The sequence below is a fragment of the Sinohyriopsis cumingii genome, chromosome 11 (genome assembly GCF_028554795.1).
Source record: "Sinohyriopsis cumingii isolate HCF-2022 chromosome 11, ASM2855479v2, whole genome shotgun sequence".
Classification (NCBI taxonomy): Eukaryota; Metazoa; Mollusca; class Bivalvia; order Unionida; family Unionidae; genus Sinohyriopsis; species Sinohyriopsis cumingii.
Genome location: NC_142971.1, coordinates 35,207,685 through 35,230,302, shown reverse-complemented (window position 1 = coordinate 35,230,302; position 22,618 = coordinate 35,207,685). Strand labels below are relative to the sequence as shown.

General features: G+C 34.8%; 1 protein-coding gene across 1 annotated transcript in view; it reads right to left on the bottom strand.

The window, feature by feature from the left end:
* Positions 1–12,029: 12,029 nt before the first annotated feature.
* The window catches only part of LOC149787910 (uncharacterized), a 162,202-nt gene continuing 151,613 nt past the window's right edge, over positions 12,030–22,618 (bottom strand). The window contains exons 10-11 of the mRNA XM_089974158.1: positions 20,136–20,359; positions 12,030–17,558 (exon numbers count right to left, since the gene is read on the bottom strand). Of these exons, the coding sequence (XP_089830284.1) occupies positions 16,931–17,558; positions 20,136–20,359 (852 nt within the window). The 3' untranslated portion in view covers positions 12,030–16,930. The remainder of the gene's footprint in view (positions 17,559–20,135; positions 20,360–22,618) is intronic.

Here is a 22,618-nt window from a genome sequence, read left to right as displayed (position 1 = left end):
CAAAGATAGTTCTTATAAGAAATGTAGTTTGATTTCCAAAACCGGAGTGATAATTCTTGTTTCTATAAGGAACCATAAACTTCAACCCTACAGATTTCAACATATTTACTCGTCTTCCATCTTGGATTCTTCGTCGGGATTCGAACTTGAAATCATATGAACATTTTATTATTAGGACTTCAAAAAAATTATTATTGGATTATTCTTGAATTAATTTTGGATTTGATTCTATAAAACCATAAGTTCATATTTTTTTAATTTTACGGAATTTTTCCAGGGAAATAAATTATTGTATTTTTTCAAAGCTTGTTGTTTTCACTCTTTCTTGTGTTACTGTTTATTCGAGCCTAAACACGTGACATAAGAGACTATATTAAACAATAAAAAATTAATATAAATATAAACACAAAGATCACGAGATGTACTACACGTAAAACTATTTATATATGTTATGAATTAAATATAAATAATATTTCTATTTGTGGTGAATTAAATAGAAATACTATTTATATATGTGATGAATTAAATATAAATACTATTTCTATATGCAATGAATTAAATAGAAATAATATTTATATGTGTGCCGAATTAAATATCTTGACATATTTTGTCTGAAACCGTAGAGTGTTAAAATCCACGAAATGAAACGTTGGACAAAGAAGAAAGCAAGCATATTCTATTTAAAAGAATAGGTACCTTCATCATCATCATCATCATCATCATCATCATCATTATCATCTTTATTTAGCGAGGATAACACATTTGATCAGACCCAACTGCCATGTGGTCCTCAATGTTTATTTTTTTAAATGTCACTTTCACGCACAAAGGTATCCTCGCACATGTACTCATACGGATTTAAATTTATTTCATTTGTGTGACTATACTGATATACAGACAGATACGTAAATTATATACTATACACAGGTAAACACATTTCAGCGTAACAGGAGTCGCACATACATACATCGAATAAAACATGCATCCATTATTTCTGGACACAATGTTAAGTTCTCTGTTGGGAAACTTGAATATGTCACTCCAGGTGGTCAAGGAAGTATTTCGTATTACGTAGTTAAGTAGCACTTACGTTGGTAGATTTTCATTTGAGTACAGGAGTAACACTGTGTATAATTTCAATAGACGCTGTGCCGGCGTCTTTCATCTGGAACATCACCATCGATTTGTAATCACAATATTCTGATCACATAATTTTATCTATTTTGCTTTATGGTTGGGAGGCTTGGGATATTGAAAATACTCAAATAATTCCTTATTTACGTAAAGTCAAGACAAGTACGCCTATAATGAATTAAGATCAAGGCAACAACAAAAATTCGATGCTTATGTTAAGTCTATAATGATTGGATTCTTCATCTCAATTATAAATAGAGGGAAAACATACAAACAAATTCAAACTTATTATGTTAAATAATGTTTGCACTCTATATTGATTTGTCTTGATGGAAATTATATTTTGCTCCAACTTAAATCCACATGCTACATAATCGTCCAAAACCATTAAATACCTGTGTATTCACGAATGAAATACATTAGCTGCAACTAATTCCAAAGGTAGATATTGTTTCCTTTTTCAACAGCACCTGAGGTTTGAAAATAACACGATATCTCTACATTGGATTACATATTTACCGCTATTAAAATTTAGACCAAGTAAGGAAAGACTCCAAGTAGAGGCAGAGCACTGGGAAAATATACCAACTCACGACAGAATGTTTCATCTTTGCTGGAAAAATAAAACACTGGTGATGAATAACACTATTTGGTAATTGGCCTTTTCCTAATGAATAACACTATTTGGTAATTGGCCTTTTCCTAATGAATAACACTATTTGGTAATTGGCCTTTTCCTATAAAGTGAAAGATCGACATTTTGTAAACCTTATTTGTATATTAGATCAAATGTTATGAATTTTTAAACAACTGTTTTCAGCTCCAAATAATTATACTCCTATAAAATTATAAACGAATGTGAAAATCGTCATTAAGAAATGTTCAAAACTGATGTAACAGTATATAGAGGTGTTATATGAGTTTAGAAAGACTCCGTTTCTCTACGCATGCCATTTATTTAAGCTGATTATCTCGCCAGTCAACTACGTAGTCCTAGATTCTTTCAGATATGTTTGAATGTGCATGTTTGTACGCATCCCTCTTCAGAACTATCAATAAAATTGAGTTTCAATATATATTTACCTAATTATAGAAACAAAGACATATATTATATCATAACTGATTAATCTTCGGTATATGAATTTTTTTCTTATCTACTAAAAGATTGAAAAGCTTTTAAATAAATTAGGTATATCGATGTGGATGACGAATAATAAATCTCTCTCAATTCTTGTTACCAAATAATGCATATGCACATTCCCTGTTCACATCCTAAACGTACATCATATTTAAGTTACTCATCACAAATTTTGTCACCACTTATAAAATATTTTCTCATGAGCTAACATCGTGCAGCCTGGGATTTATTTTTTTTTTTTTTTTTTTTTTTTAACCAACGTAAACTAAATGCAGTTAAATGGATTCATATCATCGCTTGAGAGATTTTACCAACGTCACTTAAGTGTATGTATGTATGTATGTATGTATGTATGTATGTATGTATGTGTGTGTGTGTGTGTGTGTGTGTGTGTGTGTGTGTGTGTTTAACTGATACAGTATTTGCCAATAAAGTTACGTACATTTCGTTTATCATTAGTTTCGAATGGAATATCTATTTTGTTCACTGAATTGATTAGTAGGTAGCTAAAATATATAATCAAGATCATCGGTGTCTCATTTGTTTACCTTTTTACTTTAATTGTCATTCCCATTTCGTAATATAACCAATTTATTGTATATTTAATTTTATTCATCTTTAATTTTATTCATCCACATTTACAAATGCGTGTGCACCGATTCGATTCTACCTCTTAAACTGAGAGAGAATATACAAAATTGTGTGTGTGTGTGTGTGTGTGTGTGTGTGTGTGTGTGTGTTTGTGCAGACTAAGAGATAGATAAGACATGTGTGTGTTGTTGTTGTTGTGCCATAAACAACAAACTATGCGTCACATATTTTTGCTCACTCGTTTCCTAACTTTCGCATGCCAACATATTTCAAACTGATTGTACAACATATTTGTAGATTATAAATCATTAGCTTGCGTAACAAGATAGAACATAAAAGCATTTACGACAACTCTGGTTGCAACAAAATCGGAGGTCTAAGCACCTTGGATATCCTTCCTCTCACACATCTAATATGTTAAATGGTGAAATATGTAGAATTAAGGATAGGTTGCAATCACTGTTTTCGAGCTGTATTACTAGTATAGCTACAACCAACGACGGTGACGACCATCTTGACGTTGACTAAGAGGTTAACGAATACATCGGTGTAGGTGGTTAAATTATTTCACTTCCACATCCAACACTACTTCTAGAGGCAATATTTGCTGAAGCTACAATACTAAATCAAACTTCGCGGAGTACGTTTTGGATCGTTTTGTTGTTTTGTTGTTGCTGCTGTTGTTGTTTTTGTTTTTCTTTTGTCTTTTTTATGTTACGCTTAATATGAACATGACCTATCGTTTACTAATTTTTGCGACCATCTGTACTTGTTAAGTCAACGCACTGATGTTTGTTCTGGGAGCCCTTGATAAAACAGGCACACATTTTGTTGCTGATGCTAAGATGTCGGTGTTAGAGAATGATGCATCCCACCTGCTATCTAGAAAATAGAACACTCTTGCACGAACATTTTGTTTTTCATTCGTGGCATTGCTAATGTTTTGATGTTATATACTACTTTCATTTTTATAGACACTTAAAGTTTAGTCCTTAAAGCTTTAGTCCTTCTAAATACCAGTAGAGCTTTATTGCCGTTTTCTTTCGTTCAGTACCATTATTTTTGCAAGAATGAATGTTTAAACCTATAAATATAAATGTCCAAAACAGGATTAAAATGTTTGAACTCACAAATGTCTCTTATGACAAATTGCTCATTTAAATTCAGTGGGTTTTCTCTACAATTCACCCATACAATTTATGGCATTAGAGTAGTATCCGTCCTCAAGATTACATGGTATTACATACATGTATACATACATACATACATACATACATACATACATACATACATACATACATACATACTGTTTGTTACGGGGTACAAAAGTTGCAAACAATAACATCCAACACAAAGTATATTCCCAGCCAATTTTTTAATGTTCACCCAAGCTAGGGCTCAAGAGGACTGCTCTTTACAGAGAACAATTCTTTAGTTTTACACCAGGGCAATAGTTTATCAAAACAACAGTGATGGCAACTGCAGACTCCAACTCCAATAGGTCAGAATCTTTATCAGTATCAGATGTAAACTAGGTAGAATTTGTTTCTAACATTACCATATCTGACCGCTTAAAATCCGTTAAACTAAAACTACCATGTACACCACTGTCTCTTGTCTTATGATAATCAATATTTATACAATAAATTTGAAGGAAATGTTAAGCATTAATATGACGGCAACACATACATACATACATACATACATACATACATACATACATACATACATACATACATACATACATACATACATGCATACATACATACATACATACATGCATGCATGCATGCATACATACATACAAAGAGAGATTTCACCTCTGTCCGCATGAGTTCAAGTATCGAATTCAGCTAATGTTGGCGTGTGAGAAAGCTTCCTCTGTCCGCGTGGATTCGATTCATACATGTAGCAATCACGTAAACAGGTTCTATCTTTCTTTTAAAATGATTGGTTGTTGTCGCGGGACTTCGCGTTTAAAATGTAAACAACAACAAAAAATTATTTCGTAGGGTAAATGATTGGTTTTCGTCAGGGTCACACTGGGTGTACATAACCGTTAACAAGTACTAATTTCTGAAAGGTTCCAGAACATGATCACGTGACCCCCTTTTCACGTTTAGAATACGATATAACATGTTTTGGAAAATTATTCTCAGTAGAAGTAGGGCTGTTAAACTGGAAGTTTTATGTTGTGCTGTTTGGAGTTATTTCAAATTACTTGGATTCAAAATGATTAATTCTGTTATTTTCTGGAAAATACATGTGTTCATGTCATATTCTTAATCAAAAACAGTTCTGATATGAAATTTATTTTGATTTCCAAAACCGGAGTGATAATTCTTGTTTCTACAAGGTACTGTAGACTTCAACACTACAAATTACAGCATACGTCATCGTCTTCCATCTTGGATTCTTCGTCGGGATTCGAACTTGAAATCACTAGATCATTTTGTTATTAGGAGTACTAAAATTTTAATCTTGAATTATTTTTGGATTTGATTCTTAAAACCGTAAGTTTATATTTTTCATTTTTACAGAAAGTTTCCAGGAAAGTAAATTATTGTATTTTTTTTTCAAAGCTTGTAGTTTTCACTCTTTCTTTTATTACTGTTTATCCGAGCCTAAACACGTGACACAATCTCATTCTCACCTCTGTCCGCGTGGGTCTAAGTCTCGTGCTCAGCCAGTGTGGGCATGTGAGAAATGGTCCCCTGTCCACGTGGGTTCGAGTCTCAGGCTCAAGCCAAAGTGGGTATGTGAAGAAAAAAAATCCGTATGTCGGTGGTTGTTACCTGGGGTTTCCGTGGTTACTCCTCAGCCTGTTTAACTGGCTGCCATATATAGCCTCTCATGTGCTGAAAAATGGCGTAAAATCTACAACAACATAGCTATCGCTATGCAGAAATAACAAGGTTGTTAACTCTTTTATATATACCTTCGTCATTGGTAAACAGTTACTTCCCTCTACTAGTAGTTTAGCATTCCAAGCTCATTATCGTCCTTTGATTTTCACAATTCCCAATAATACAACAACCAATGTCTGAAATATTTGTGCTTAGCAACCGTCAAACGTAGAAAAGGGGGAGGTAATTGTAGATAGTTGTATCAACCTTTGACCTTGTTTTTGCTTTCAATTTAAAATCAATTCAAATTCATGCATTCATTATCGCCCATGATATCAAATAAAAACAGCAACAATAACATCTTGAAGAAGAAAAAGTTGATGATGATCACGATGACGATAACGACGATTTTGATGATGCGACCATGGCGTTGGTTACACGTTACTTGTAAAGGGCTAGTCTTATCTTTTCCTTAATATTTAGATCTTTACTCATACAATCTTATGTCAAGGTCGAATATCTCGATATAAGTCACATAAAAGATGACTCAGGATTTGCTGCTACTTCTAATTTTTGCTCACAAAAGGTGGTGTAGCTCTGTCCTTAAAACTTTCAAATTAAAAATGATAGCAAAACTTTACAACAAAGGTAATTAATTTCAGTTTCCGTTAAAATTATTATTTGTAGCAGATTACGGTCTAAGAAACGGACATTTCAGTCTAAAGTTTTGTCATCCTTGAGAGTCATTGTCGGTAACTTTGTGCAAAGGTGGTATAGGTTTTGGCTAATATTAAGTTCTCATTTGTAAAGTTGTTTTCATTGATGTAAGGGGCGATCTATTTAAAATATATGTTACAAGTTTGACACTTAGATATATTACCTCGCACAGAAATTTACCCTGTAAACCATCGTCTAATGAAATTTAAATTAATGTAACACTTAAAATAATTAAACTCTCGCGATAGTATGGTCCGTAATTATCGCGTTTAATTGGTGAACTTTTGTTTCATCAAACTGAAAGTCTTTGCCTTCTGGACCCTTTTGAGATTGGTTTTAATCATATACGTTTATTAAACACTGTTTTGCGACTAAGCGCGTTTCGAAAATGTACAGATACGTTACAATACCAGGTAAAGTTTTGCAATTTGGTCCAGAAATGACACATTGCTGTTTTCGCGACCTTTACCTGGTTCCAAAACGGACCCGAGCAGGTAGTTTATTACTTTATCATTGTTGACCTTTTAGGATTTTAATATATATATATTTTAAAAAAGAATGTCGTTTCTTCATGATGATTTCCTAAGGAAACATTTTACCCTCTAACAATTTTATAAGGTCAAGTACATTGATAAATTTATAAATAGTGATACAGAACTGTAGTTTTTCATACCCAGTGTGCAGTGCTATGATATTACAATATGCAACGAAAAAGAAATCCGTGTAAATAATAACAATAATTACTTAAGTACAGATTACCTTTAAAGAAATGCAAGAGTAACTGAACTGAATGAATAACCAGCAAAATTAGTAAGGAAAATTAACTCGTTAATATAAAAGGGAAATAACTTCGAAAGGGAGATAATCTGGATACTAGACTCTATTTCAAAGACACAACACTCATACATTGCAACAGAATGATAGTTTTCATTCACGTTCGTTAGAATTGTCAACCGATTTTCCCACCTATTTATAAAAAAAGAACAAGACTTTCAAGTCTATAGGAAATGGGCGGGATGAAGAAGAATAAATATTCGCAGCAAAGCACAAGAAATAATTCCTTCATTGTTTGCATCAGTAGAAGAGCACCCTCTGTACCGAAGTATGCTAAAGAAAACTTTTGATTTGCAATAAAAATTTCCTGAATCGTTTAGAACATGAAACTTGGTTACAACTTGCAAACGAAATAAGAACGTAATGGAGCGATCCAAGCTACCAAGTATCGACATACCTGATTGTATTAAGAGAGAATTTAATTGATGTCAGCTGTATGATTTTCTGATTGATTTAGACACAGTTCAAATCTGAACATAGGTAGAAATTTTAAATTTAAGTAGCATATTTCATGTGATACGCAAAATAGGATTTATGTGGTCCATTGTTTCAACGGTAAAAATCATTGTAGGGAAAAATAAAAGAAATTTATGCGTTCGGGTGGAGTAGCTTTATTCAGACACACGACTGCCGAGACAAATTGAACATCTGTCTAAACATTTTAGTAAAACTGTAGCAAAGATCATTGGAAAGTGATTTGCACACAACATTTCCCAGTCAAAAGAGGATAAAAGAAGAAGAGAAAATTTATGTGCTAATTATTTAGGAGCAAACATTAATTTTGAAATTCCATCGACAATGTCACATCGATCGTAGTCTTATGCAACTGTTTAAAATAGACTTTTAATTTCTTTTTTCAAACCTTATTATTTTCTAATAAACACTGTACCGGACCACTGAGATAGATTTAGTCGCGCCTATCTATCTATCTATCTATCTATCTATCTATCTATCTATCTATCTATCTGTCTGTCTGTTTGTCGGTGGGTCGGTCGGTCTGTGTGCTAATTTTCACACTTGCATTTCAGTCTTTAAAACAGTGAGTATTGCGACGTGGCCACGACCTTGAACACAGGTAAAAGTTACCCTAGAAACCGGTTACGAAACAGCCCGATACCGTTTCAGGATTGGTATGGTCTCGAAACCGCGCAGTATCGCTATAGGACCAGGTATAAAGGGGGACGGGGATGGGGTGATAAATTATGCTAATGCTAATTTAGGACGAATATGGTCGAGACATATTTCAGTGTTGAGACTTCAACAACGTGTTCCCTCCATCACAAAGAATATATCATAAGCCGAAGTGTACCTGTTACAATCATAATATTTCTCATGTGACTCAGCTTTTTTAAATTCAATTCTGTCAAATTATTGCTCATAGAAGAATGATATTACACCTAGCCTCCGTTACTATTTGGAATGCACGTCGCCTGCTTTTCTAACTCTGACTGACAACTTGTCTCCTTCAAAAGAAAAAATTAATTAACTTTCCAATCCTTCTATTATTCATCTGAACGTCTAATCGTTCTATGGGGTTGAGTTTACCTTTTAATCATATATTCATAGGATATTACGTTACATACTAATTAGTTAGATTGTACAGTTTAATTATATATCTGCAGGGTTTTCATTTCATACTAATTAGTTTTGGAACATTGAACTGTGTATATAATTGTCTAATAGTCGCCTACTGCTCATCTTTTACCCCGAAAAGTACACGCCCCGATATTAAAGATGAGATTATTTCAAAACATACCTATTTATCTACCATTTTCATTACTTTGCACATCTTCAGCCTTTTCGGTCACATACTCAAGAAACATCTCAGATGTAAATAGTAATGATATTGATCTGCCCTCAACAAATATTTATTATCGGGTCATGCTAACTACATTTACGTCGTAGTAAGCAAAAAAGCAGTTAGCAATTAGTCTGAGCCAATTGATGCAGAATGATGTTCGCTACCAGCGTCACGACTATTTTTCTCCCAGTCCTTGACTGCTCACTTGACGTTCTTGACCTCCTCACATGTTTCTTCAGGGGCCTTCGCGGCGGCCTTAACGCGCTTGGTGCTGGGTGCCAACCTTGTTCCATCCTCAAAGAACATCTCTTGCTGCTTGAGCTGATTGCCGAAGAGCTTTACAAACAATGCGCTAGGCGCAACCAAGAAGCAGTTCTATATTGACGTCTGCTCTCGTCATTTTCGCAAAACGGCGTTGAGAGATTATTGCGGTACGTTTCTGGCAAGATTGTCATCCACAGGCACGCTTGAAAGTGCATTCTGGCTTCTCGCTCCTCCATCTTCTAAGGCCACTGCCTTTCATTCCCGCTTTTTTGTAGCACAAGATTTCCATATAACCTTTGTCGATTTATAAATCTGAGAAAATATTTTAAGTTTGCGACGAAATTTAATTTAACAGGAAACAAACAAACTATTTTGATATTTCAGAAATCCAAATCAAACATTACGGATTGTTCAAAGAAATAGCGTTTCTGAGACCAATTGGAAACTTTGCTGGACCAGCACTGGTCAGGTAGACGGTAACGAAGCTGTGTGTTGATGCGGTCGTCTCGGTAAAACAGTCGTCTAAATTCGCGCGTCAATATTGACAGAACACCACGTGGCATGGATATTGCTCAGGTTGTGGACGTAACGCTGGGCCGTATACATCACGTCAGCGTTTTGTGCCTCTCGCTATTAAAGAGACAAGCTGAATTCTTGTATCCTTCCAGTATCGTATCATCGTAAACGATAATGTTGCTCTTGTTACAGTGATGATCGTCCAGCCCCTGCGCATCGTCGATGCTATAAATAAGGTTACAAAGTCTTCTAAATCCTCGAGTCCATAAAGTGATGCATGTCAATATATACAGCAGCTCGACCTCTGCGCGTGCGAGTGTCTTTGAACAGTGGTGTTGTAGAGGGTCTTGGTTGATGGTAGCGCCTTATTAATAGACACCATTGACAGTCAGAAGGGGTACGTCATGTGCAGTATATCGATCAGTGATTCGGAAGCTACCCTGGGTGGGTGGGGGGTCCTCGGTTAACTTGGATAAGCTCGAGGGAAAGAACGAGTAGCTGTCTATAAATTAAATCTAGCCCAGGAAAAAGGGTATATACCTTTCAATGTTGCTGGAATGGCATTAATGTCTGTCGGTGAGGCCGTCCGCAGAGCTGCCATTAGCAGATGATCAGTGTAGTTCCTAAGGCTGTGGAAGATCAGAGGGACATTTGTTATTTCCGTGTTTAGTCGTAGCTGGAGAGTGTAATTGTTATGGAAAAGTTCTCAGTTTCGGCCTTGGTTTTGCAGTCATCTATTTCCCTAACATCATGCATGTGACAGATCATAGTCGCTTCAAACGCAGCAGTGTTGGTTTGCGTGGTCACCAAGAAGTAAGGTGTGCTAATTCCTTTCGTAGATATACAATCTCTTTGTGTATGTGGTCTATAATGCGGATGATACACAGCCTTGCTCTAATTGGTAAAATGTTGGTGGTTGTTGCTCACTGAGTTCAGTCCTCCTGGAGTAATGATATGTGTTCTATAAGGTGTTTAGGCTTACTCTCAATGTGGGATTATGATCCTCACTGGTTAGGCGGCAGTATGCTCTTCCTCCAGCGCTATTTAACAGATACATTTGTCGCTTTGCGTGACCTAGAACTAGGACGAGCTTAACACTCCAGTTCGTAAATGATCTTACTAACTTGTTGTCTGGCTTTAGGTCCGTGTGTTAGCCTGACAACCATCTCCACAGTTGTTTCAGATGCGAAGATTAGTGTTGGTGCCTTCGCAGCATTTGCTGCAGGTTAGTAACCTTGTTCAGCATGGATATCGCTGGGCATGTAACGCGTAATACGTGGGAAAGCAATTTCATCAACAAAGTTCTTTGTTCCCAAGGAATCCATATAAACATGTTTGTTCCTCGTCAAACCATGGCTACAGACGTTATCCCATAGACCCCTGGCGTCTTTATTTGATGTGTTAGTGACAGTCACCCACCTGATGTTTTGTTACCATAACCGCCAAGGCCTCCCTAAACTCACCTTCCCAAGACGCCTAGGGTCTAATAAAAACGTTGCTTCTAGGTCGCTTAGCGAACTCTTATGCAAGGTTGGTCCAAACCAGATGTTTAATTACGTTGCCGTGAAATGTCTTGAAAGATCATAATATAATGGTTTGTACAAAATCAGAGGAATTTAAATTTGAAAATACCAACCTAACCGCATAAATTATAGGTATGTCTGTGTCTTATATTCGTTTTATTTCACCTTCACATATACATACAAACAAATTTTATGTATATGGATTAAAGTATTAAGAAACAAAGATGGATGGATGGACGGACGGACGGACGAATAGATGAACGGACGGGTGGACAGGGACAGAATAGATAGATAGATAGATAGATAGATAGATAGATAGATAGATAGATAGATAGATAGATAGATAGATAGATAGATGCCGACAGACCAGAATGATAGGCAGGAAGATGGGTGAATTTGGTGATTAACCAATTTTCTTATTTCTTAGAAGGTTATGCATTGGTATATAGGTATGTGGGTATGTTTTCCTGTCTTCTCGCTTGGTTGTATCTTTATATTTAGGATGCTTCTTTGTTGCCTACAAAAGGTCAGTCCCTTCCACAGACATAACAGCATTCCAATGATAATACGTTTTAGAGACGAAAATGGACTGCAAAACTAATCATCGACCGCAAATAGTTATTCCCATCAAATATAGCGGGAATACAAATATAAGAACGTGCGGATTATTTGAAACATTTATTAATTCTGAAAACATTGCGATATAAAATAAAGTCATACACTGGTCAAGCAATGAAGAATGATAACATAAATAAAATGCTTTGCTATGTAATGAAAATGTATCACAGATTTCAAACTTGGACGGGTTCACATACAATTCTTTCTTATAAGGGTACCAGAATAATAATTAACTGATACAAACCAATCAATAATACTTTCTCGGTATACAAGGGATCAAACTGTATTTGATTAAAATGTAATAATTAATTATTATAGACAAGAAATAAAATACTGATCGTAAAGATGTCTGCAAAAATTTAAAATTTTTAACAAATAAATAATATATTATTTTAAGCCATTACAAATAAATGAATGTGCGAAAGAAGAAGCAAATCGTACAGTGCATACATACGATAACTAAGCCGGAAGTTGGCGAAAATCTATTAATAATCGTAATATATATCAAAGAGAATTATATTAAAACATCATAAACCTTTCCTTTCATTAAGAAAATTTAAAATAGCCACAATTTATTAAAGTAAACTAAATGAAAATTTAAAATATCATCGACATTACTATTAAAGTGAAAAGAATAAGCACAAAAGTACAAAAGTCCAAAAGTGTTAAATGCCTGAATCGAATTCGTCAATATCCATCCCTGATACAACAGAAAGCAATTTGCATCCCCTGGCCTCCTCTAACAATTTCCTTCTCAGTATTTGTCAGCCAACATAAGAAAACTCTGTGAGCTATAGAACGGTACCTATACCCACAAAGATTTATAAGTTGGACGTTTCTATGTGTTACGTACAAAAACATCCAAGTGATAATACGATCGACGTTTCAACTTGGTGGTGTTTTATTCATATAATAACTGAGTTTGTTTCGTTTGTTTTTTCTTGCCTTTTTTGTCAGTACTCCTCAATAATTACGTGGAGGTGATGTTTATTAACAAATAATCTTTCGCGAAGACAATACTTCTTTAAAAACTGCATTATCTTACACTCCGCATTTATACTGTTCAAATAGCAATCAGCATTTATACTGTTCAAATAGTAATCCGCATTTATACTGTTCAAAAAGCAATCCGTATTTATAATGTTCAAATAGTAATCCGCATTTATAATGTTCAAATAGTAATCCGCATTCATACTGTTCAAATAGCAATCCGCATTTATGCTGTTCAAATAGTAATCCGCATTTATACTGTTCAAATAGCAATCCGCATTTATACTGTTCAAATAGTAATCCGCATTTATAATGTTAAAAAAGCAATCCGCATTTATACTGCTCCAACAGTAATCCGCGTTTATACTGTTTAAGTTTTAATCCACGTTATTACTGTTTAAGTCGTATACGTTTCTTCTCACTGCAGTGGAATAACATAATCAACTCAGAACACGTTCTGTCACATAATCAAGTTTCATGAATTCTTTTTATATTATGGGATAGTGTTTCATAAATAACTTTGTTTCCTTGAAAGCAAATACTCTAATTTAACTCCATCTTTTTGCATCTCAATCTACCCCACGCCATGATCCAAGTATCTCAACCTACCTCACACCATGATTCAAGCGTCTCAGCAGTATTAAATTACACCTGTTGTTCCGCAAAAGATTGCCATTTGTTTTTAATTGATGCCTCTTACAGTTCGAATTACTCCGAACATGTGTATATATAACGTAGTAGTGACTTCATATTTCTCCCGATAAGCAACTCAGTCTTTTTGGATCTAATTGTATAGGATCATACTGATAACAGCAAAGTTTCGCTCATGATTTAGCAAAACTAATCCATAAAAGGCCAAAACTGCTCTCGTTCAGTTCATGTACTGCTCACCAGTAAAGTATTTCCGAAAATCGACAGTCTCGTTCAGTGCATGTATTGATCACCAGTAAAGTATTTCCGAAAATCGACAGTCATACCCTATACATTTGTTGTGGTTTACTTAAACGTTTAAACTTGAACTTGCACAAGGCTACCACGTTCTACAATACCTTATCCGATTTAAATCACGAAAAACAAAAGTCACGTGACTATGTAAATAGGAGAAAATGTGGATTTAAATGTGAAATACACTGAAATACTCCTTAAGAAATGTATATTCTGATCTTTAAATTATACTTCTTGATTTAAAATTATATAATGCATCTAAGGAGAACACATCTTATGCATCTGTACACATGCAGTAAACGTGACTATTTCACTCTCTTCATACTTTCTAAAAGCTAATACTGGAGTCTGCATACTATGAAAAACTCTAACGACAAGAGAAAAAGAGTTCTTCCAGTAACTGGGTTGCAAAGTATCGACTATCCAATCTTGTACAGCCCTTGTCCGAAAACAAAATAAATCCATTTTGACGGAAAAGACATTGCTAGAATAAAACTGTTCCCGAAACTCACATACACTATCATAATTTGGTCCAGGAACAAGTTGTTTGTGTCGTGAACTTACGTGTGATAAACTGTTAATGCACAAGTTAATATCTCAGAGGTGATTACGATGATGTATTACGAGGAGAAATATTGACAAAAATATTTATATTTTCAATTGGCTTTATATGTTAGTTTTTACTAGTAGGATTCTGGAGTTTGCTTTGATTATTTTTCTACAACACTGTAGTCAGAATGAGGCAGAGTTTTCATATTTTTGCTTTACTGTTTGAAACATCGTGAATTTGTTGCCAAAAAGTTCATTTCTGCTTATATTCGCATCGTGTTTATTATTATTCTTAACAATTCCATGTCTGTTATTTACTCTATAACAATCTTTCACCACTGAAGTTTATGCAAACAAAGCTCAGAATGTCTTTCCCTATCTCCAAAATTTAAAATAGAAAAAAACTAAATGTGAATAGTGTTTCGTATTATTTATTTTAGTATTTTGTATAGAATTCTTCATGACATACCCAATCAGGCTAACTCCACTCAAGAAAAGAATATATATTAACTCTAACAATACGATTGTCAGGTTAAACTATAACTGATTGTACCATACTGATTTGGAACATATATTTACACATGGAAACGATATGCACCAAACACTGCATAATGATCAGCAGTTAACAACAGTTTCATGAATGGACTGATAAGCGAGGTGATAACAATAAAAATAATACTGATATTTAAATACCTAAACGCCTTTGGCTTCAAGCCAGTGACGTTAGTTAACAATATATTCCCATAAACCCTTCCTTTCAAATGCACAACAACGAATCCCGACAGCGATTCATTAGCAGTTTGTAAAGAAATGGTTGACTGATTCCTAATAAAAACTGAACTTAGTCTTCGTTTGGAGGTCAAGGCCAATGAATTCGTTTGGAGGTTAAGGATAATGAATATTTTCAGACTGACATGTATCTTTCTGTCCAAAGGCTTCTTGAATTTGCTTCCAACAAGCAAACTGTTTATCTGGAAGACGTTTACCACATATATTAATCAGCCATGTTACGCCTGGGCTACGAGGCTACTGAGATTTTCAATGATGGCTGGGCCTGGATCCATAGTTCGATTAACGTTTAATCGATTTGGAAGAAAACTATAATGGGAAAATTTCAACAACTTAGACTAGTGCATTATTTTTCAAGTGTTTTACTTGAGGACTAAAGCACATTTAAATTGAGGTGATAAGCTATTTTCGCTCTCTATGGATTCCCTCCAATGTCTAATTACCAACAATGTCTCAACGGTCAGTGTTTTCACCACCCATTATAGCCACATGCCCAACAATTTTAATTTATAAATATTTAAATTTTAGTCTTCATGCAAAGAACAGATATGTGATCTTCTAAAGATTGTAATAAATATGACGGAAATATACGCTTCACCTGTTGATTTTGTTACCAAATCTGTAAATCAGCTTATATTTAGCCACAAATATAACCATTACAAATGAGCTAATATAAATTGAATACCTTTTTATGCAAATATGTAATATGCAAATGACTAGTAACAGTGACCTGAAAATAAAAAATTGACATTTTGCCTTGTTCCTATTGTTTAAACATGTTTTAAAAACGAATTGATGTCGTTTTAACTGCAACATACACAAATGCTTTTAATTCCAAAATAAAATGCGCATTAAAATGTTTCTAATTTTTCTCATGTGAACAGAAAGTGTCGAATTTGCTCAGCTATTTTAATTTACAGGAAATAGTCTTATGCGCCGTTATGCTTACGTGACCTTTTGAAACTACCAATTACAGAAACTTCAACACCTTCAGGATGAATTATCACCGAGTCGTCCATAAACTCGTAAATCTAACACTGGTTCTTTTAAACATTTTCAACGATATACAAATGTCCCTCATAATTAAAGAAGTCTGCGATTATCACTAGAAGTCAGTTTGAGAACAGTAGTGCAGAAGATAGAATGCATCGTTGCAGATGCCTAATTTTCGCATCACGAAATCTGGTCATGACGGTCTATTTGATGTACAAAGGATATTGTTCAAGGAGTAAAGAAATGAGCTATTATGTGAACAGTGAAATCAAGGATTCACAAACCATTCATGAACTAAATGCAATCGGCCTCATGTTAAAGTAGCTACTAATTACAACAAAGAACAATACTGACTGATGTAGACTCTACCAAAAGAGACACTAAATAATGTTTCATCACGTGTTGTGCAGTCATTACTGCGTATATTACCAGTTTGCCGTAGGAGACTACCGTGGTCCCTGAACAGACATGGCTTCTCTAGGCAAGAGAGTGTATTATTTAGGTGGTCCTTCAAATATTTCCATTATATTCGATAGACATGCAACGAAATCCATGCTCTAGCTGGACTGACATTTCAAAATTGATAGCACTACTTTGTTGAAACAGAACTGGTCCCTCTTTTAAATCCATCTGAATCTCCCTTGAATTCCTTTTTTAACAGAAAATTTGACGTTTTTTTGGTTCACAAAAACTCGTCTTTATATTCAATCCTATATTGAAATACAGGAATATCTATGCCATCTGCCAGCACATGCGCATATGCTGTAAAGTAATAAGTTCCTTCCTGCGGCAAGCTCACATGATATGTTTCCGCATTTTCCACGTCCCTAATTTCGTGGTCAATTTTCTCTTCCAACGTATCCTGGTCTATTTTCGGGCCAGGTCCGGCGTATTCCAACTGAGGGTTGATGGCAACGTTTTGAAGTAACACCGTTATGCTCAATCGGCCGTCCAATGTTCGTATTACGGATTTCATACTCAAAGGTTTAATTTGAAATTTAAACATGGCCGGCCATGTTTTGACAACGTCTTGAAATTCTTCTAATGTTACGCTTTGGTTCATCAACAACCATTTTTTGTCTTTGGGGAAATGAGAAAGCACAAGTTCATCTGGAGATGTAACGAAATAGTGGTCCATGAAAAACTTTTCGCCGCTTGCCCCCATCTGGGGATCCACAAAACAATAATGACCGTCCATACTTACTGCTACCCATGAATGCTGGAACTTTGGAGCTTCAATGGCATTTCCAGGATAATAGTCTTTGTTTTTCACGTAGCCATCAATCTTTTCACATTTAAGGCCTGCAATTCTGAAATAGCAGAAGAGAAAGAAACTAAATAGGTGAGAATGGGAAGATTTATAATTATAAAATAAAAAAATACAAATAGTATAACATCAAGGAAAACTGATGATATAAAATGAGGAAGAGCCGAATCATACATACGAATTCAGGCACAACCATTTCAAGCAACAAAGACAGGTATTACCATTTCAAACTATCTGGAGAGGCATTACCATTTCAAGCAACCAAGACAAGCATTACCATTTCAAACAACCTAGACAGGCATTACCATTTCAAAAAAACCAGACAGGCATTACGATCTAAAACAAACTGGACAGACATTACCATTTCAAACAACCTAGACATACATTACCATTTCAAACAACCCAGACAGGCATTACCATTTCAAACAACCTACATAATCATTACCATTTAAAACAACCTAGACAGACATTACCATTTCAAACAACCCAGACAGGCATTACCATTTCAAACAACCTAGACAGACATTACCATTTTAAACAACCCAGACAGGCATTACCATTTCAAACAACCCAGACAGGCATTACCATTTAAAACAACCTAGACAGGCATTACCATTTCAAACAACCCAGACAGGCATTACCATTTCAAACAACCTAGACAGGCATACCATTTAAAACAACATAGACAGACATTACCATTTCAAACAACTTAGACAGACATTACCATTTCAAACAACCCAGACGGGCATTACCATTTAAAACAACCTAGACAGACATTACCATTTCAAACAACCCAAACAGGCATTATCATTTCAAAGAACCCAGACAGGCATTACCATTTAAAACAACCTAGACAGGCATTACCATTTAAAACAACATAGACAGACATTACCATTTCAAACAACCTAGACAGACATTACCATTTCAACAACCCAGACGGGCATTACCATTTCAAACAACCTAGACAGACATTACCATTTAAAACAACCCAAACAGGCATTATCATTTCAAAGAACCCAGACAGGCATTACCATTTAAAACAACCTAGACAGGCATTACCATTTCAAACAACCCAGACAGGCATTACCATTTCAAACAACCTAGACAGGCATACCATTTAAAACAACATAGACAGACATTACCATTTCAAACAACTTAGACAGACATTACCATTTCAAACAACCCAGACGGGCATTACCATTTAAAACAACCTAGACAGACATTACCATTTCAAACAACCCAAACAGGCATTATCATTTCAAAGAACCCAGACAGGCATTACCATTTAAAACAACCTAGACAGGCATTACCATTTAAAACAACATAGACAGACATTACCATTTCAAACAACCTAGACAGACATTACCATTTCAACAACCCAGACGGGCATTACCATTTCAAACAACCTAGACAGACATTACCATTTCAAACAACCCAAACAGGCATTATCATTTCAAAGAACCCAGACAGGCATTACCATTTAAAACAACCTAGACAGGCATTACCATTTAAAACAACCTAGACAAACATTACCATTTCAAACAACCTAGACAGACATTACCATTTCAACAACCCAGACGGGCATTACCATTTCAAACAACCTAGACAGGCATTACCATTTTAAACAACCCAGACAGGCATTACCATTTCAAAGAACCCAGACAGGAATTACCATTTAAAACAACCCAGACAATCATTACCATTTAAAACAACCTAGACAATCATTACCATTTAAAACAACCCAGACAGGCATTACCATTTCAAACAACCTAGACAGACATTACCATTTCAAACAACCCAGACGGACATTGCCACTTAAAACAACCTAGACAGGCGTTACCATTTTAAACAACCCGTGGCATAGTGGTTAGAGCGTCCGCCTCGGATGCGAGAGGTCGTGGGTTCGATCCCCGACAGAGTCATACCAAAGACTTACAAAAATGGTACTAACAGCTGCCTCGCTTGGCACTCAGCATTAAGAGGTTAGTGTTAGGACTGGTCGACCTGGAGTCAGGATAATGCCCCATGCTAGACATCACTATAAACTGCCACACTGCAGACATCGTAGCGATATGACTGAAAAATTGTTAAAGCTACTTTAAAAATCCAAATCACGTCACAACACTTCAAAGAACCCAGACAGGCATTACCATTTCAAACCATCAAGACAGGCATAACCATTTCAAACTATCTGGACAAGCAATATCTTGCAATCTGTAAATCTCCTACCAAATATGACAAAAATATTTAGTCGGTTTGTTCGCAATTCAAAGCGGAAACTATTTCAAGTATTTTACAACTTACCCAGACTGGGGTTGTATAAGGGCAATAGCTGCCACCTAGGAGATAGTTTTCAAATTTTACCGCAGAATAGCAACAGGAGTGGTTACAAAATAAATAATTTAAATTTTATATCAAGATTTATTGCTTTTCTTTCAGAAAATAGTGAACAGTTCTCGAATACATTTTCTTGATTTAAAAAAAAAAAACGGGTGAAGAGATTGATACGTTTCAATATTATGATCTACTGTCTTTTTACGTCAGATGACCTCGCGAAAGGAACATAGGACGATCGTATTGGGTGTACATGGGATACTTGTACACGTACAAATGTACTTACTTTGCAAGATCCATGTACAAAGATGCATGCGATATTCTCTTTTCAGCCAGATACCGCAACTTGCCGGCTGGAGAACCTGACTTCTTGTTAAGTTTAGAAAAATGTTGAAGATCTTGGCTAACCAGCCAGCAGTAGATCGCATGCGCCTTGTGGCGCTCGGAAGTAAATCCTTTTGTAATGGCTGCAACCAGGCTTTTCAAGTTATTATGCTCTTCTGCCCGTACCTGTAACCAAAGTTTAAAATGTTTAAAATTCTTACAGGTCTGTATACAACTGATACTGTCTTTCCCACTTTTAGAAAAAATAAACATTTTGTATGATTGATAGCAAATATAGAGATGAAAATGCGAAAACTTACATATGATCCCTAATCAAAAATGATTTAGCATTCATATGTATGATGATAAAGCAAAATAAAATAATATCAAAATTGTATGCACACAGAGGGCAATTTTTTTTTCTCATTTTATGTGGGGGTTTTTCTAAACACGATTATTCAGTTTCCAGTTGTATTCCTGGTTACTAATATTAAATCACCAAATTCTCCACACTTGCGTAATAAGGTTAGATCATCGAATTACCCCACTTTCTTGAGTGTAAAAATACGTCAACAAACTACCATCACTTTCTTGAGTGTAAAATTATATCACCGAATTATCCCAGATATACTTATGTCAACTCATTATCTTTCCATTTTAAATACAATTAGTTTTTCTTTTACCAGTAACACGCTGTACGCATCTGTGAATTTTAAATATTTATTGTTTTGTGTGTTAAACATTTATGTGGGCTTGTTTTAGGGTTTTTGTTGTTTTTATTTAAAGTGAATAGACCATTATGACTGAAATTTCGACAGGCTGTATGTGTGAGAAGATTTATGTAATGGCTATAAAACATGCCATTAACCGTGTTGATCAGCGAAATGAAACATGTCATATGTTAACGTTTGATCAACTGATGGCTGTGTACCATCAATGACAAAGTAATGAAGAACAACGAAGTATTTACGAAGCATATTTTTGACAATTTTTACGGTGGAAAGTCTCGTTCGGTGTTTTTAAATATTAGGACTTAGTATTTAAATGACTAAGAACCAACAGTTTTAAAAATTTTAATACTCGCTCATTTGGTAACTTGATTAAAAAAGTCTCTGTCCCCAAGTATAAGAGATATTGTAGGAACAAAGTCTTTGTTCCCACTTCGATTCCTAAAAAAGGAGATACACTCAACTGCCAAACTCCAAAGTACATTAAGTAATCAAAAGTGGTTTATTTACGGACTCCAAATATATTGAGAGGGTGTATAACATTTCATGCAAGACTCCAGAAGCATGAAAACCCTACAAAAACAAAGTTTGGCTTTACTCACTTAAATTTATTTTAATCATTGCAATACTGTTGTAATATGACATGAGCTCTACGTTTTACAATTAATCTTAAATTGATCTGGGAATAAATTTCTGGATTAAAACAACTAATTGGCACACTAATGGATTGAAGAAGGATAAGAACAAAAATGTAACAAAAAACACATTAGATGAAGTGAACTTTTATGCTCTCATCAGCTAGAAATCTAGACAATGACACATTTGTATACTATAATTAATGAAGTATGCATGTGTGCATATATATATATATATATATATATATATATATATATATATATATATATATATATATATATATATATATATATATATATATATATATATATATATATATATAGTTTACTACAAAATGGCTTCTACAACCATTAAAATATTTGACTGTGTTTCTATGAATCGATGTTAGAAAATCATCTAACAGTAATGAACATTTTCCAAAGTATAGGCAACCGCCCTGGGACTCCGCGCTTTCAGGGGCCCCGCGCTGCTGACGGAAGAGATCAAATAGACAGCAATATATATATATATATATATATATATATATATATATATATATATATATATATATATATATATATATATACCTCCTAGTCAAGGCATGTGTAGCTAATACTCGTTATTTACGTGTATTTTTTTATAGAAGTAGTATCACTCGCTACATAATACCTGTCTTCAATAAGAATAATGTAAGCCCAAGTAAATATAACCAGATCAAAGACAAGGAATCGTAACTTGTCTACATAAGAGATTGGTGAAGGCTGCGAACATACCTCATAAAAGAACGGGGCCTCTCGAATACCATAATGGAAAAGAGCAAATAGACAGCAAAATGACACGAAAATGATTTTTATGAAACGAGACAGTTATAGATCTTAGCCGATTTTAACTGATACTTCACTGACACTAATAATTTGATAAAAGGTGAGAAGATACGATCTTAAACTTCATTTAGCTGAATCGGTGGGCTGAAAGTCAAACAAATGAGGACTTAATGACGTGTGTCTATTTGAATTATACTCCCACAAATGATTTAAGACACACCTATAGCAGAGGAACGGTTGACAGATTTACAGGAGTCGACCCACTCGGATATGCAGAA